Source organism: Artemia sp. Qi Xiang Cuo, chromosome 4 (genome assembly GCF_049724085.1).
Source record: "Artemia sp. Qi Xiang Cuo chromosome 4, ASM4972408v1, whole genome shotgun sequence".
NCBI lineage: Eukaryota > Metazoa > Arthropoda > Branchiopoda > Anostraca > Artemiidae > Artemia > Artemia sp. Qi Xiang Cuo.
The window spans coordinates 13,452,074-13,466,612 of NC_142797.1; the positions used below are offsets into that span (position 1 = coordinate 13,452,074).

Here is a 14,539-nt window from a genome sequence, read left to right on the forward strand (position 1 = left end):
TGAAATTTTTCTTTAAATTAATTAGTGATATTTCCATCTGTCAGGTTTTTTAACCATTCTGCCTGACTGTGTCGTGATTTTCTACTCTGTTTCTTGCGGTTTTTTTTTTAGGTTTTTCTAGCAAAATAAGGTCAAACTTTTTGTATTGTTTTTTCAAAAATTCTTGCCCTTTTAATTTCGTTTGATTCCTGTGTACGGCTGCTGAGGTCGGTCTTGATTTTCCTACTTCTTTAGCTACTATATGGTCTGATTTGCCGTCAGACTCTTCAGAACTAGTTTCCGGATTAGAATCCAGATTAGAACTTTTAGAGGTGGCACTTTTTGAGGTATCACCTGCCCTTCCTTCGTAAATTTTTACTCCTCTATCAAACATAGCTCTTCAGTCCTGCACTTTAAGAACTGGCTCACCATTGGCCCGAGTGGACCGAGGATGTAAACCTTTCGTCCAATAATTTCTTTTAAATGTTTCTGATGATTCAAGCGTTGATACGGTTCTTACCATTTAAACTTCCTTAGAAATATTGAGCGTAGCATTTTTTTTGTTACTAATTATCTTAGCTAAATTCGAACGGCTAGCTTCGTTGTTTGACTGAAGCTAGAATGCAATTTCTCTTTTTGCTGATTAAGAATTTATACTCTTGGAAGCGGTATTTGAACTCAATTAGGGGACGTTTAATTTCTGTCCGAGTCATCTTTAGAAGGAAAGAATCTTGTATTTTAAATATATAGCATTTTGCTCCCGTTACACATAGGACAAGATATAGTGGCTGAAAGAAAAGCATCTATGTATCTGTCACTTCATACTGGTACAAGAAAAAAGCCTTCGGATCTCTGGTCGTTTTGTATCAGCCACAATTTTATATACATCAGATAGAAAAGCCGAATTGTAGCAAACTGTATTCAAACACTGAATAATGGTCTATATCCATCCCTGGAAAGGAGGGGCGTAACTACCTTCCTAGGGTTGGGTGGGGGGGGGGGGGGGGCAGCCCAGAATGTTCCGACAAGTTTCGTGTGTGCTGACACCTGTCTACAAAAGGTGCTGACAAAAATTTTTCGTATGCTTTAACTGCTAGTGCATAGCAAATCGCGCCGACAAAAGCTTATTTTCAGCAAAATCGTGCCGACAAATTTCTTTTCCAGGCCATGTTGGGGAGGGGGGTGTTCAAGCTCGATTCTAACTCAATTCTCTATATTCTAATCGTGACTCTTATATTTACAACACCTAAAGGAGTCGAGTATAAACGTCTCGTGTACGAACAAACAAGAGAAAAGAGTCCTTTGAAGCTTATCCCACGTTTCGAGATAATGGTAGGTTCAGACGCAAAGGATTTTGACGAAATTCTTACAGGGTGGAAGGATTCCTATAAAGTTTTCCCTAAAATGTGAGAGGATTTTTGAATTGAATTAAATTCAATTTGACATTAGCAGGTTGCGAGGGTTTTCAAATTTACGAAATTAAACTATTAAAACAAAATTTATAGATTACTAAGATTAAAGAAATGGCTGAGCCTCAAGGACTAAATCTAAGAACATGTTAAAATTTTTCAAATTTTCTACAGGGAGATTCGCTATAGGATTTAAACAAAAACATCTCTTTACGTCTGAACGGGCTTCTTTTCAAAGGCTAAGGATTTGGTTCCCTTTCAACTCTTAAGCAAAATCCTATGCGTCTGAACTTAGCATAATCAACAATAGTTGCGTTTTGCGTACTTGTGGACTTTAGTATTGGTACCTGGTGTGTTCTTGAGGCTTGGAATTTGGTTTGTAGGCTACTCAAGCATAAAAACCTTACAAGGAAGTCAAATTTGAGTCATGTCAGTTTAGAGTCAGTTTAAACTCAGCAGTCATAGTCCTTCAGAACAGCTTTTGCTTTTAGCCTTTGGATTTTGTCATTTCGCATTTGGAGGCTGGGGCAAGAAAACACATTATAAGACCAAAGTGACAATAAAAAAAACAAAACACTTTATAGGCAAATCTGTCACCTACAGGAGTGGTCAAAGGGGTATGAAAATGCCACTGATACAACCAGGGCCATAACTAGGGGGGGGTAAGGGAATTCTTAATTTTGGGGTTGCCATTTTAGCCTCTCACACCGGGGGCTACAAAAGCTAGATACGGCCCTGAATACAACTAGTGTAAGGAGTTTTACATGGCTAAAACAGGGTGCAGCCTTACATAGTTTGCATTTCTTAATATTTTTAAGTGATAGTTGACAAATAGTAAATTCAGTTTGAAAGATTAATTACGGCAGTTCAATAGGATTCTACCAGTCAACAATAACAGCATGAAAGAAAATTTAAGTGTTTTTTTTTTTCTGCTTCCGTATTCACCACTTTAGGTTTCATTAGTATAGGGCTTATTCCGCTTCATTCACAGCCTTAAGTATATGTTACCTGGCGTGTCAATGTAAAACAATATCAATAGCATAATGTAGCTTCACCTTTTACTTATACTAGTACAGTCAAAGCAGTCAATAGAGTCTACTGAAACATGGACTTAGTTTCAAGTCCCTGCTTTATTCCTTTCTGACCTAACTAACAAATATCCGAAATGAGAAGCGCATGGCAAATGGAGTTCCACATTGGGAAGTATCCTCAATAAACCCTAGTATTCAGAGCAACTCTCAAATCGATTCTCTTCCTGCCCCGTTGAAACTAAGGCTAAAGGGCTCGACGCACGTAGCTTATTTCGGCACCAATTTCAGCAGCTCAGTAGGCGGTGCAAAAACAGTGCCGTTTACGCGAGATTTTCAAAACAAAACGTCATGGATACCAATAATCAGCTGCAGTTTATCAATAATAGCTTGATTCCTCTCAATTTAGTTCTTTTGAGTATCCTGCCGAAAAGAAGGAAACGATTCAGAACTGAAACAACATAATTCTCTATTTTTTTGAAAATGCTGCTTTCTTTTTTTTATTTTTTTTTTGGCGATCACGATGAAACTGGGTACCGTTTTTGTAAATCGGTGCTGAAAACTAGAAACTTTTTCAAGCTCGAATCGCTTCGGTTTTCTTTGCAATTCGGTGTTGATTTGGCAAATCAGAGCCAAAATAAGTTACGTGCGTCAAGCTCTTAAGCTTAGTCGCATAGGATTTTCCTTAAGGAGTGAAAAAAGTCCTTAAAGGGTGAAAAGAAATCTGTTCAAACGTAAACATACGTTTTTATTGAAATTCCATAGCGAGTCCTGCAACAAGAAATTTGAAAAAATTGAAAATGTCCTTAGGCAAGGTTGGTTTTGAACCAAAACAATTCAATCCACATAGACTGCAATTTTTAGGTATGTTCTAGATGGCTCGCTTTGCTCAGTTATTTTTATAATCTTAATAATCTATTGATTTTTCAATCATCTTTTTGCAATCTGATTCTTCTTGAACAAACATCACGTAGTCCCATTGGAATATTGTAAATCCTATCAACCTTATAAGGTCGAATTGAAAAAGATTCAACTTAAAAACTTCTCAACCCTTAAGGAAAACCTTTCACCTTTTAAGGATTCCGTCAAAATCCTATGCCTCAGCCTCGTTCGACTGACAACCCAATCGACACGACGAGGAGTTTGGTCGTTTAATTTGATTCCATGTCGACACAATCAGGCGTTCGATTTGAAAATGTTGACGCCATTACGTCATTTCCATCATCTTTTGATAAAAAAGAAAAACAAGGAAGATCGACTGGGAAAATCTTTGATTTAGGAGGTAAATTCAAAATTGATTTGCTGACATTTATGCATAAGAATAAAGATAGATTGTTTGATCTATGAATGGTAAAAAGTATTAAACTTAATTAAAGAACAAAATAAAACTATTTAGCCTCGCTGCTTGAAAATATTCTTTGTTCAATCGCTTATTTTGAAACCACCACTAAAAAATGCGTTCGATTTGCTTATCCAGTCGACAGGAAAGGCATAAATAAAACGCTAGAGATAAAAATGTCAATTTTCCTGTAGACTTAGCAATGCCAAATCGAACGAGGCTCTTGTCTGTATAGGTAATTGTGCGTCCAGACTATCCGTTTTCTGGGAAAATGGGACGAAAAACTTTGAGTCTACACCAGAACTTTCGTCCCTTTTTAGCGTTTTCGGGGCCAGAATTTTTCAAGGATCAGAGGATCTGAAAATGGGAAAATGGGAAGGAAAACGGTAGTGTGGATAACTTTTCTGGGAAAAGTGCCAGAAAAGGAGACTATAAGTGATCAATAAAAATAATTTTTAATATAGTTTAAAACAAAAAAGATGTAAATTGTCTAGCTGAGGCTCTAAAAATATTTCTTTTGAAGGTTTTAGTTCAGAAAAAAACGAATTTGACGAGAATAAATGATAAACTTGTACATATGTGTTTCGAAAAAACGACAAGTCTGATCTGGTTTTCCTGATTCACGTTCCCCCACTCTATTTTTCCAGAAAACGAATAGTCTGGACGCACTATAGCCAATTTTGATGTCCTGCGTAAGCTTAAACTCCGCTCATTCGGGTCGGGAGTTAATCGTATTTAATTCGACTGAGGATGCCATCACCACCGGATCCAGGGACGGAGGTTCAAATTCAGTCGTAGAGTGAGTCTTCACCTCATGGATTTTCCACAATCTGGGCTTCCAGATTTTGAGCATCTCAGAATCTGGAACCCGAGATTATGGAAAATCCATGACGTGAAGGCTCACTATAATACCCACCTGAATACTCACCAAAATCCAGATTGTTGGAATTAGAAGCCTAGATTTCAGAAAATCCGTGAGAGGAAGACTCGTTCTTTTAAGTTCTCGATAGCAGCGATAGAACCAGGTAAAGGCGTCAACACGGCCTTATTTCCCTTCACTACTTTTTGCCATGTCAACATTTTGTAATATTGATCAACAGTTACAACTTTTTATTAAACTTGAAGTGCTTCATCAATCTGATAACGATCCATACTCGCACTTAAGCTTGGTAATTGACATAAGAGCAATTTCTGGGTGATATTGTTTTTGTATTTTCTTAAGCTGTAGTAGTTTGCTAAATTATGTTAAATCGTTGTTGAGTATCCTCGCTGCCGGGCAAGTTTATATTTACTTAGTGCTTTATTTCGAAAATTATAACCTTGAACGTCATTAAAGATACGAATGAATGAATGAATGTATTTTCTAACCCCTCTACATCAACAACCGACAAAAACGATGGAGTATGAAGGAAAAAAGAGAAAAGACAGGACAATAATAATGGAAAATAATACCATAATATTTACAACATTCAAAAAAGAAAGAAGAAAAAACATTCATAGTCACATCCCACTACATGAAGCATTTTTCACATCAGCATTCACACCCACTTCTTCTCTCCCGCGGGCATTCGGGATTGTGGCAGATGCCGCTTGTACTCCTCCAGACGCTTGAATAACCACCCCATTCGTACCATACGCTGTAGTGAGCCTCAACTAGGCGTTTATTGGCGGTAATGATAAGGCTCCGATTGTTGTCTACAGTTCTTTCAAATTTCACGCTGCCGTTATTCATTGAGATAGTAACATGAACCACATAGTCTGAACTGTTGGTCCAGCCAGTCGATCTATGCTTCATCACCTCTCCTGGCAACAAATCCTGTCTAGTTGTTGGCGAAGTATCCTTACTTGCTTCCCTTGCGGTCACATAGGCTGTCTCTGAGCTGCCGTTCGCGATGTGGACCACTCGCGACGAAAGACTCCCGACATTTTGAAAGAAAAAGTTAACTGCAGCGTTCATGTTACAGATACAGGAAAAGACGGTAGATACAGGTCATAGAGTTTCACCAAGTTGGTCTGAAATACGAAAATTCAATTAGGAACCTTAAGCCACGTTTGATCACTTTCTGGATTTAGCTTTGGTTTGAACACCAGAAGCTTCCAGGCATTTTTATGTTCTAGATTTTTAATAGTGGTAAAACCAGAAGAGAAAGCGGTTGAAAAACTTTTTACTTTCAGCACCAAACAAAGTTGCGGGAAATTGAAAGAATAGGAAAGCACTACATACTATCCTTTATTTTTTAGCAGTTTAATGCATTTTGGAAGGTTGATAAATCGCCAGCTGCATTTTAAATGCTTCAACTGAGCTCCCCTCAGTGCTGTGCAGTTTGGGAACCAATCACTGTACATAATAATATAGTTCTCTTACCACCTATTTCGTAAGCTAAACCGCAGATACGTAAAGAGTTGATTTTAAAAAAATATTGTGATTTAAAAACTTAATATTAATTAAAGTAATTAAATATACTGATTAATTTATTAAATTTATTTTTAAAATTGCAAAGTAATCAATTATGTTGTTATTGCGGAGTTCTCCAGAATTTCCATTTAGATGTTACTCTATATTTGTAATTGAACATCAATTAACCCCAAAAATGTGTTTAACAATATCTAAGGAGACAGACCATATTAATCTATATTTTCGTTATGGTTAACCTGTTCATTTTTATGATGGGTTCATAGCGTCACAGCTGATGAGTCATCAAAGCTAGCCTTGTTGTCTTCAATGGTGCCGTACAGGTTATCAATGCTCTTATTTAGCCAATTTGTTTAAATAAATTTTCAAGCAATGCAGAGATAATTATTAAAAACCCAATTTAATGAATATGAGCTATAGTTCATCACTGGGTATTGTTCTGAGTCTTCTGAAAAAAAAAAGAAAAAGAAAAGTGCATACTCCTACTGTTTAAAGGGGATAATAGCACATAGTGGACAAACATAACTTGCGGAGTCCCTCAAGGAGAATATGTTTAAGTTTGTAAATAACATATTTTTTAGTTTCAAGTATTCAGTATCTCAGTATTCAAGCTTTCAGTACCGAGTGTTCTAGCCGCAGTTCAGAGATAACATTTTCATCTCCTTTTTGTTGATTGCAAAGAACGTAGATTGACTCTCATCCACTCCAAATCAAATAAAAAAGACTTTGCCCCCCCCCCCCCTCCAAAGATGACATTGATTATGGTTATAATTTTGAACCTTTTTCATGCACCTTGATTTTATTTCAATTAATTTGTTAGCAACAACATATTTTTTCGGCTATTAATAAGTGAGGTGCACATTTTTTTAACCATGGGAAGTTTTTTCGTTTAGTTATTCCAACTTTTCACATAATAATAAGCATATGTTGCACTTTGGCTTTCACCAAAAAGGAAGACCTTTTTACGTTTGATTTCTCTCTAGGGTAATAGTGTCCAAATTCACTGAATATCAGCTCAACAGAAATGAAATGTATAGAAGATCTGCTTTCCTGAAAGCTGCTATTAAGAGGGTAAGCTGTGGTCATATTTATTACAGTTAGCTGTTATAAAAATATGTATATGAATAGAGTAAGTTTCCAATAAATACTTTGAAAATCACAGAGAACCATTGGAAGGGTCGAAGAAAATTAGTGTAAAGGGATAGGGAGCACACTTTTGACGAAAAGGAGTCTGAATAAAAGTGTATGTAGTGCCAGCAGAAAATTCATTACTTACAACCTACGTTAAATAAATTAATGCTCTGAAGAATTTTAAAAAACAAAATGACTATATTTTGTGTGTTTGGGCTCTTGTAATTTAAAAACATATTTTTAAAAGAAAGGATTGTAATCAAAAGATGCATTAACAGAAAGCATTAAAGATATAGATTAAACGTCAGAAGAATCCATTTAAATATCCAAAATTAAGAAAGAATATAGGTTAGAGTTAATAGAGACTGAAGATGCACAATTAAAGGTGAAATAAAGCAACATCACGTCAAGCCTTTATATTCATTCCTTTATATTCATTCCTTTATATTCAGTGTGTCTTTGTATTCAATTGCTATTTAGTCTACGGTTTGAGTTTATGGGCTTTTCGACAAGACTGTTCAATGATGTTTCTTTTTTGCACCGTACAGAGTTAGTCTGTTATATCTTGTTGCAATTGAAATTGTCTTGTAGCAGCTCCTTGTATGGAAGCCATCGAAATATCCTGGTGTATATTTCGATTTGAATGCTTTTCTGTCAGCGTTTGCCCCTTCTGTTTAACTGTTTTGAAAATTGTTATCATTTTACAAGTTAGTATCTTAGACTGAAAATATTTCTGCCTAAATATATAGAAAACGGAATTCACAATCCAGAAAAGTTTATAAGAAAAAATGAATTAAACTTATAGTCAGTGGATTAGTATTGACAATGATTATAGAAAATAATAAAAAGTAAAAAAAAACATGCATATCTACATGCACTATTTTACATTTATTGTTACAGACTTGCTTGGTAATTTCTAATTTTACTAATTCCAGTCAGTAGGTTCGTACCGGTAACAGAAATATGAAGTAATATCATGGCACCTATTCCATCTCAATTAAAGATAGCCCCGAATTATAGACATTTTGTTTTAGTTTCTTTGAAACTTATTCTTGTTTCAAAGAAAATATCATAAGCAAAAGAATGTATTGAAAGAATTGAAAAAAAGATAATTGATTCAAATATGAAGAATTAAAAAAATAGTAATTGAACTTCGAGTCAACGAAGTTGCTCACTAGTGGCAATACAAAGTAACAGAGCTTCAAAGTGCCTTGTCATGAGCCGACATCCAACTGATAATAAAAATAGTATACATTATTAATTTTACATGAAGATTTTGTTGATAAGGAAATGCAAGAATTTCTATGTGTACGTGCTCTTTTTTAAGTTTACTAACAGAGAGTTCATCATTGTAAAAAGTAAACAGTATCGGAAGGGTCAAAGTCTACTTCTTTAAATACTACTAACAACAACTCATCACAGCAACAAGCCGCCTGAGGCCAACACAGCTACGCACGCTCCTCGTCCACCCCAATCTATTCAAAGCCTCCCTTTTTACACCCGCCCACGAAGTTCCTATTTCCTTTAAATCTTTCTTTATGACGTTCTTCAACCCCAGACGAGGACAACCTGCTTTCCGTTTAGCCCTAGACGGTTGGCCGAAAAGAACAATGTTCGGCAATCTGTCATCCTTCATCCGCACAACATGCCCTAACCACCTCAACCTTTCTTTCATTATAGACCTAGAAAGCGGTATTGAACCACATTTTTCGTATAGCCTATTGTTTGGAATACGGTCAGTCAGCCGGGTACCCAGAACAATCCTTAAGCAATTTCTCTGGAAAATATCTAGCAAATCTTCATCCGCTTTTCGGAGCGTCCATGCTTCAGAGCCATATTTGACCACTGTCATCACTGTAGCTTCTAATATTCTAATCTTTGTTTGCAGACTTATCGTCCTATTCTTCTAAACTTTTTTTAAATGTGAAAAAACACCCTGAGCCCTTGCTATTCTATATTTAACATCTTCACTGCTCCCACCATCGTTACTAATAAAACTACAAAGGTAAGTGAAGCTGCCCACCTGATCAATCTTTTCATTACCCAACGTCACCTTTTAATCTTCACTTATTCCTAGCCTCAGTGACTTAGTCTTCCTAAGATTAATTTTCAAACCAATACTAGCACCTTGAACTCGCAAAACCTCTAAGACTTCATTCATTTTGCTCACACTTTCATCTAGGATTCTTAAATCATCAGCATAATCCAAGTCCAGGAGACTTTTTCCTCCCCATTTGATTCCGTGGTCTCCCATTGACTAGCCTGTGCTCCTTAAAACAACGTCCATCAAAATAATCCATATAAAGGGGGATAGAACACAACCCTGCTTAACTCCTGATTAGACACAAAACCAGCTGCTAACATTATTTGCTACGTTATCCGCTGCAATGTTATTCTTGCACAGAGCACTAATCGCACTAGTATGTTTATCTGGTATACCATACAAGGATAAGACCTTTTCTAAAGCTCTTCTATCAACAGAATCGAACGCTTGCTCATAATCTATAAAACTGAGGACCAAAGGTGTTTGAAAACTTAGGCACTTCTCAATTATTAACCTAAGAGTGAAAATTTGGTCAACACATCCTCTATCTTTTCTAAAACCGCACTGCTCTTCACTTGAAACTTTGTCTACGGCATCTCTTAGTCTAAAAAGTATAATATTACAAAGTAATTTGCTACCTAGAGAGACCAGACTAATGCCTCAATAATTACTACACTCACTTTTATCACCTTTCTTATAAAGTGGCTTAATTAAGGTTTTCCTAAAATCGTTAGGTACTTCCCATTTTTCAAATATCATATTCATAATCTTCAATAGCTTATTTCTAACCTCAGAGCTACCATATTTAAGAAACTTATTCACCACCCTATCAGCACCTGGAGCCTTATTATTCTTTAATCCTTTTAGTACTGTTGCTAATTCCTCCTCACAAAACAAATATTCCTTCACATTCAAGGTATCACAAACTTTTTCATTTTCCTCTATATTTTTTCCTGCAACTCTATCTCGGTTAAGCAAATTCTCAAAATGCTCGGCCCATCTCGCTTTAGCTTTTTCCTTATCGCTAATTGCCACCCCATTCCTATCTTTAAATGGGACAAGTCCGGATTGACTACTACCTCTCAATTTGTTAACGTGCCAGTACAATATTTTACTATTATGCCGTCTAGCTGCATCTTCTAAATCTTCGGCAATTTTATCCATGGCCTCCACTTCACACCTCCTTAGTTCACCCATCTAGGTTTTGAAAAACACCTCTTTTGGTGTTTTCTTTAAGCAACCGCAAAATATTCGTTCCACATAGAATTGAAAAAAACATATGCTATTGTATCTTCTCTCAAAAACCATACAAAGATCCTCCCTCTCCCCTACATTTTCGTGAATTGACTCCGTTTAATGAAATAATGATCACAATGGCTAGGCCACATCGTATAGAGGAAGGAAGATAGACTGTGCTTTTTGGCCATGCATTTGGAACCAAACGAATAGTAGGTCATTCCCGAACAGCTTATAACAGGACAAAGTGAAGCGGTTATAATAAAGGGCTTAGGGAAAATGACACTGAATGAGAATGGGTAAAGAAAGAAGCTTTGAATAGGCTTGGGGAAGGAGGAGTGTGGGTCCCTGTTTGTCACTCTGGTGGGTTGGTGCTGCAATAGGTTGTCAATAAGCTAGTAATAACTATAGTGATAGTGATAGTGATATATTTAATTAACAAAAAGTTTAACTACAAAAATCAATATGATTCACCCAAAACCAAACGGTAAATTAACGGTATAGTTGATGAAAACTAAAGAAGTTAACCAAAAACCACTAAAAACTTTGGTTAGGTTTTGATATAGAAATTAAAATAAGGAAAGATTAAAGCTTCCCGTTGTTTCTATTTCATCCTTTATTTCAATAATTTAGTAGTGCTTAGCAAATTCCCCTTTTTTTCGTATTCTTAATCAATCCTTTATACTAGTTTTTAGTAATTGTCTAATTATTAATTAGGTTTGAGTGGAGAAGTGTGCGTAGCTGTGTTGGCCTCAGGGCGCTTGATGCTTCAGTGAATTATTGGCAAACTGGTCAAATCGCTTTTGGAATAGTTTGCTCAACGCAAATACCTCGTTTATACATTTGTTCCCAACATTTTCCTAAGTTGCTCAGAAGCAAGGGTGTATCCAGGATTTTTGTTCGGGGCGGGAGTTTGGCTTGCATTTCCCCCCAGTCAGCTCTATTCTGTTTACTGTTTTCCCTAAGCCTTGTAGAAAATAAATTTTTTATTCATATTTTGAGAGATTACATATTTCTTCTGATACAACAAATACACATTTTGAGGTATTTCGAAATATGTATACATACATATTTCTTTGTTTGTTGTTTTTTATCACTTCTTTATATGTATTTTTTCTTCAACCGATTAACGTCCTATTTCTTTTCTAGGCTAAGAAATTAAAAGAGCTGAGCAGTAAATCTCGCAACTTAGTATAATATTGCATACTGTTGCCATCTTTTTGTGTAATGGCATTCAGTTTTACATAAAAAGTCGTTGCAACAGACATGGCTTCTTGTAACTGTAGAGTTAAAATAAGAATCAAGGGTTTTTAACCTTAAGTTAGTTCTATTCTCTGTAAAATTTTTGTGTATGCCTCCCCCCTCCCCTTTTTTTAAATTTTAAAAGAAAAAAAACCCATTACTTTTTTCAATAAATTATCTTTTTTGCTCATCCCTTGCTAAACGAATGTACTGCTCATTCAAGCTCTTCTGCTCTTTGTCCAGCTTCTGCTGCTCAGCCAAGAAATCGTATCCTCGGTCAACAAGCAAGAAAACAAGAAATAGTTACTCTTTATCTAAATAAATATTTAAACGCTTGTTTAAATAAAATTTCGGTTTCCTATTCTTATATCTTATCATATACACACTACTTGCTGTTTCTAGTCATGAATTACTCAGGGAGACCTAATAAAAAAGGTTGAGTCAGTTGCATGGTGATCTTGCTCCAAATCATAGTTCTGGAATATCACAGTGCTACCGGGTGCCTCAGAAGTCAAATGTGTCTAGCTGTAAGCCGATCGCCCCTCCAGTTTTCGTAACAGTGTCGTCAGAAAAAGATATTCAATAAATCTTAATCTCGATATCGAAGCCGAAAGGAACTGGGGTTTGGATTTGCAGGGACTTGCCGCCCAAATTAAACTCTGTTAGAAACACGTTATTGTCTAAGGGGAAGGAACTGCGAGAGAATGGATCCGCACAACTCACACGAGTGAAACAAAAAGGGGCCAAGCTCTGGCTAGAGTATAAATCGGATACTGAGTCGCAGTGGGCAAAAGCATAAGAGATATTAAAGGCGACTAGTGTATGGATATTAGATCAATCCCGCTCTAGATTGATAATTGTTTGATTTTTTGATTTTTAGAAATGTTGATTTTTTATTTTTATGTGTTATTTAGGCAAGCTCGGTTCAAATTTCTTTTGATTATTTCTACCACAGTTATTTTTGTTCTACTTATGCCTTCTCAACTTAGGTCTTCTCGAAGGATGATAAGCATAATAAGTTTTCATGACTCGGCAGTGGTACGGGCTCCTTGTCACGTGGGATTACTGGCACGGGGTGGGATCTTTCGAATATTATTTAGTTGACTTTAAAGTGTGCGGGGTTGGGGGGAGGGGCGATATACTGGTGGCTTTGGAGGGAAAACCTCTTAACCTATCTTTACTTCCTGAAACTTTTCATGTATTTGGTCAAAAAGAAAACAACACTTTTCCTAAAAAAGGCTGTCATCGGACGTTTCTCGTAATGAAATAAAGAGACTTGAAAATAATTCATTGCAAATGAAGTTTGTGAATGTACAAGGACTCATGAGTTCTATTGATGAACTAATTAGTTTATTATCAGCAAATCAAATTGACATTTTGGGGATTTGTGAAAAATTTATTAATGATGTGACAAAATATAATGTGAAAATCCTAGGATATAAATTCATTGATAAGAATCGACTAGTCCATGAAAAAGGTGGCCTTGGGTTATTTTCGAAAGATGGAGCGCAGCTTGAGCCACTGCCAGAACAGGAAAAATATAATGTTGAAAAAATGTGTGAAATACTGGCTGTTGAATGTCAGCTTGGGACTGAAAATATTCAAGTTTGTGTTGTGTATAAGCCCCCGTCTGCCCCGATACCGCTTTTTTTGCAATCTCTGGAATCTTTACTAGTATCTTTGGACGATAAGGATGATGTGGTTATGGGGGATTTTAATAAAAACCTACTGGAATTTAATGAAAATACCCATACAACAGAATTTATTACGTTAATGACATCGAACTCCCTAATTCCTTCGTGTACAATTCCAACGCGTGTTGCATCGACTAGTGCAATTCTCATTGACAGCATACTTTTAACAACCCCAGCCGCGTCTTTACAGGTTGTTCTGACGGATTTCTCTGGTCATTTTTTGTTAATTTCTGATGTGAGATACTAGTTTCATAAAAAAAATCTAGTATGTTTAAAGGATAAACTGAATTTGACTGATTGGTCTCCTATTTTTGATGCTGATTAAATAAACTCTACCACGGATTATTTTTTAGAAGGATTTAATGCTGCACTTGATGAGTCGTGCCCAAGAATAAAAAAAAGAAAACGGAAATATAATCAACCCATCCAACCATGGATATCGCCTGCCCTTTTGACATCAATAAAACATAAAAACAATCTCTATAAAACTTCAATATCTTTTCCAAGTCAAGAAAACAGAAGAACTTTCAAAAATTATAAAAACCTACCTTCAAAAATAATACGTAATGCTAAAATGAAATTTTATTTAGATTCTTTTAATGAAGTAAGTAAGTCCCCAAAGAAAACTTGGAAACTAATCAACTCATGTCTAAGTCAATCGCGGACGTCTTCTTCACCTTCAAACATACGGGATGTCCATGGTAATACAATTGAAAGGGAACTAGAAATGGCAAATTACATAAATTCTCATTTCGTGTCAATCGGGTAGTCAGTAGCGAATAAGTTCCAACGTAATATGTCCCATTGGCAATGTAATTATCGCACATACCTAGAAAGTCCTTCTGAAAAATCTATGCTTTTAATTCCGGTATCAGAAGAAGAGCTTCCTAAGTTTGGTAAGCTTTTAAAGAATGGAAATTCCCCGGGGATTGATGAATTTTCGACCAATATTGTTAAAGGCATTTTACCTAGTATTAATAAAGTTATGTGTCATTTAATAAATCTGTCATTTAGATCGGGAACT

At 36.0% G+C, this 14,539-nt stretch overlaps 1 protein-coding gene across 4 annotated transcripts in view; it reads right to left on the reverse strand.

Moving 5' to 3' along the window:
- Window positions 1-5,098: 5,098 nt before the first annotated feature.
- Window positions 5,099-14,539, reverse strand: part of LOC148952790 (uncharacterized) — a 62,213-nt gene continuing 52,772 nt past the window's right edge. For 2 of the 4 annotated variants that reach the window (XM_089088095.1, XM_089088096.1), the window contains exon 2: window positions 5,099-5,768. In XM_089088095.1, the coding sequence (XP_088944221.1) occupies window positions 5,287-5,712 (426 nt within the window). In that variant the 5' untranslated portion in view covers window positions 5,713-5,768 and the 3' untranslated portion in view covers window positions 5,099-5,286. Of the gene's footprint in view, window positions 5,769-8,455; window positions 8,532-11,982; window positions 12,193-14,539 lie in introns of those variants that run through there. The other 2 variants (XM_089088093.1, XM_089088094.1) reach the window with 2 other exon arrangements.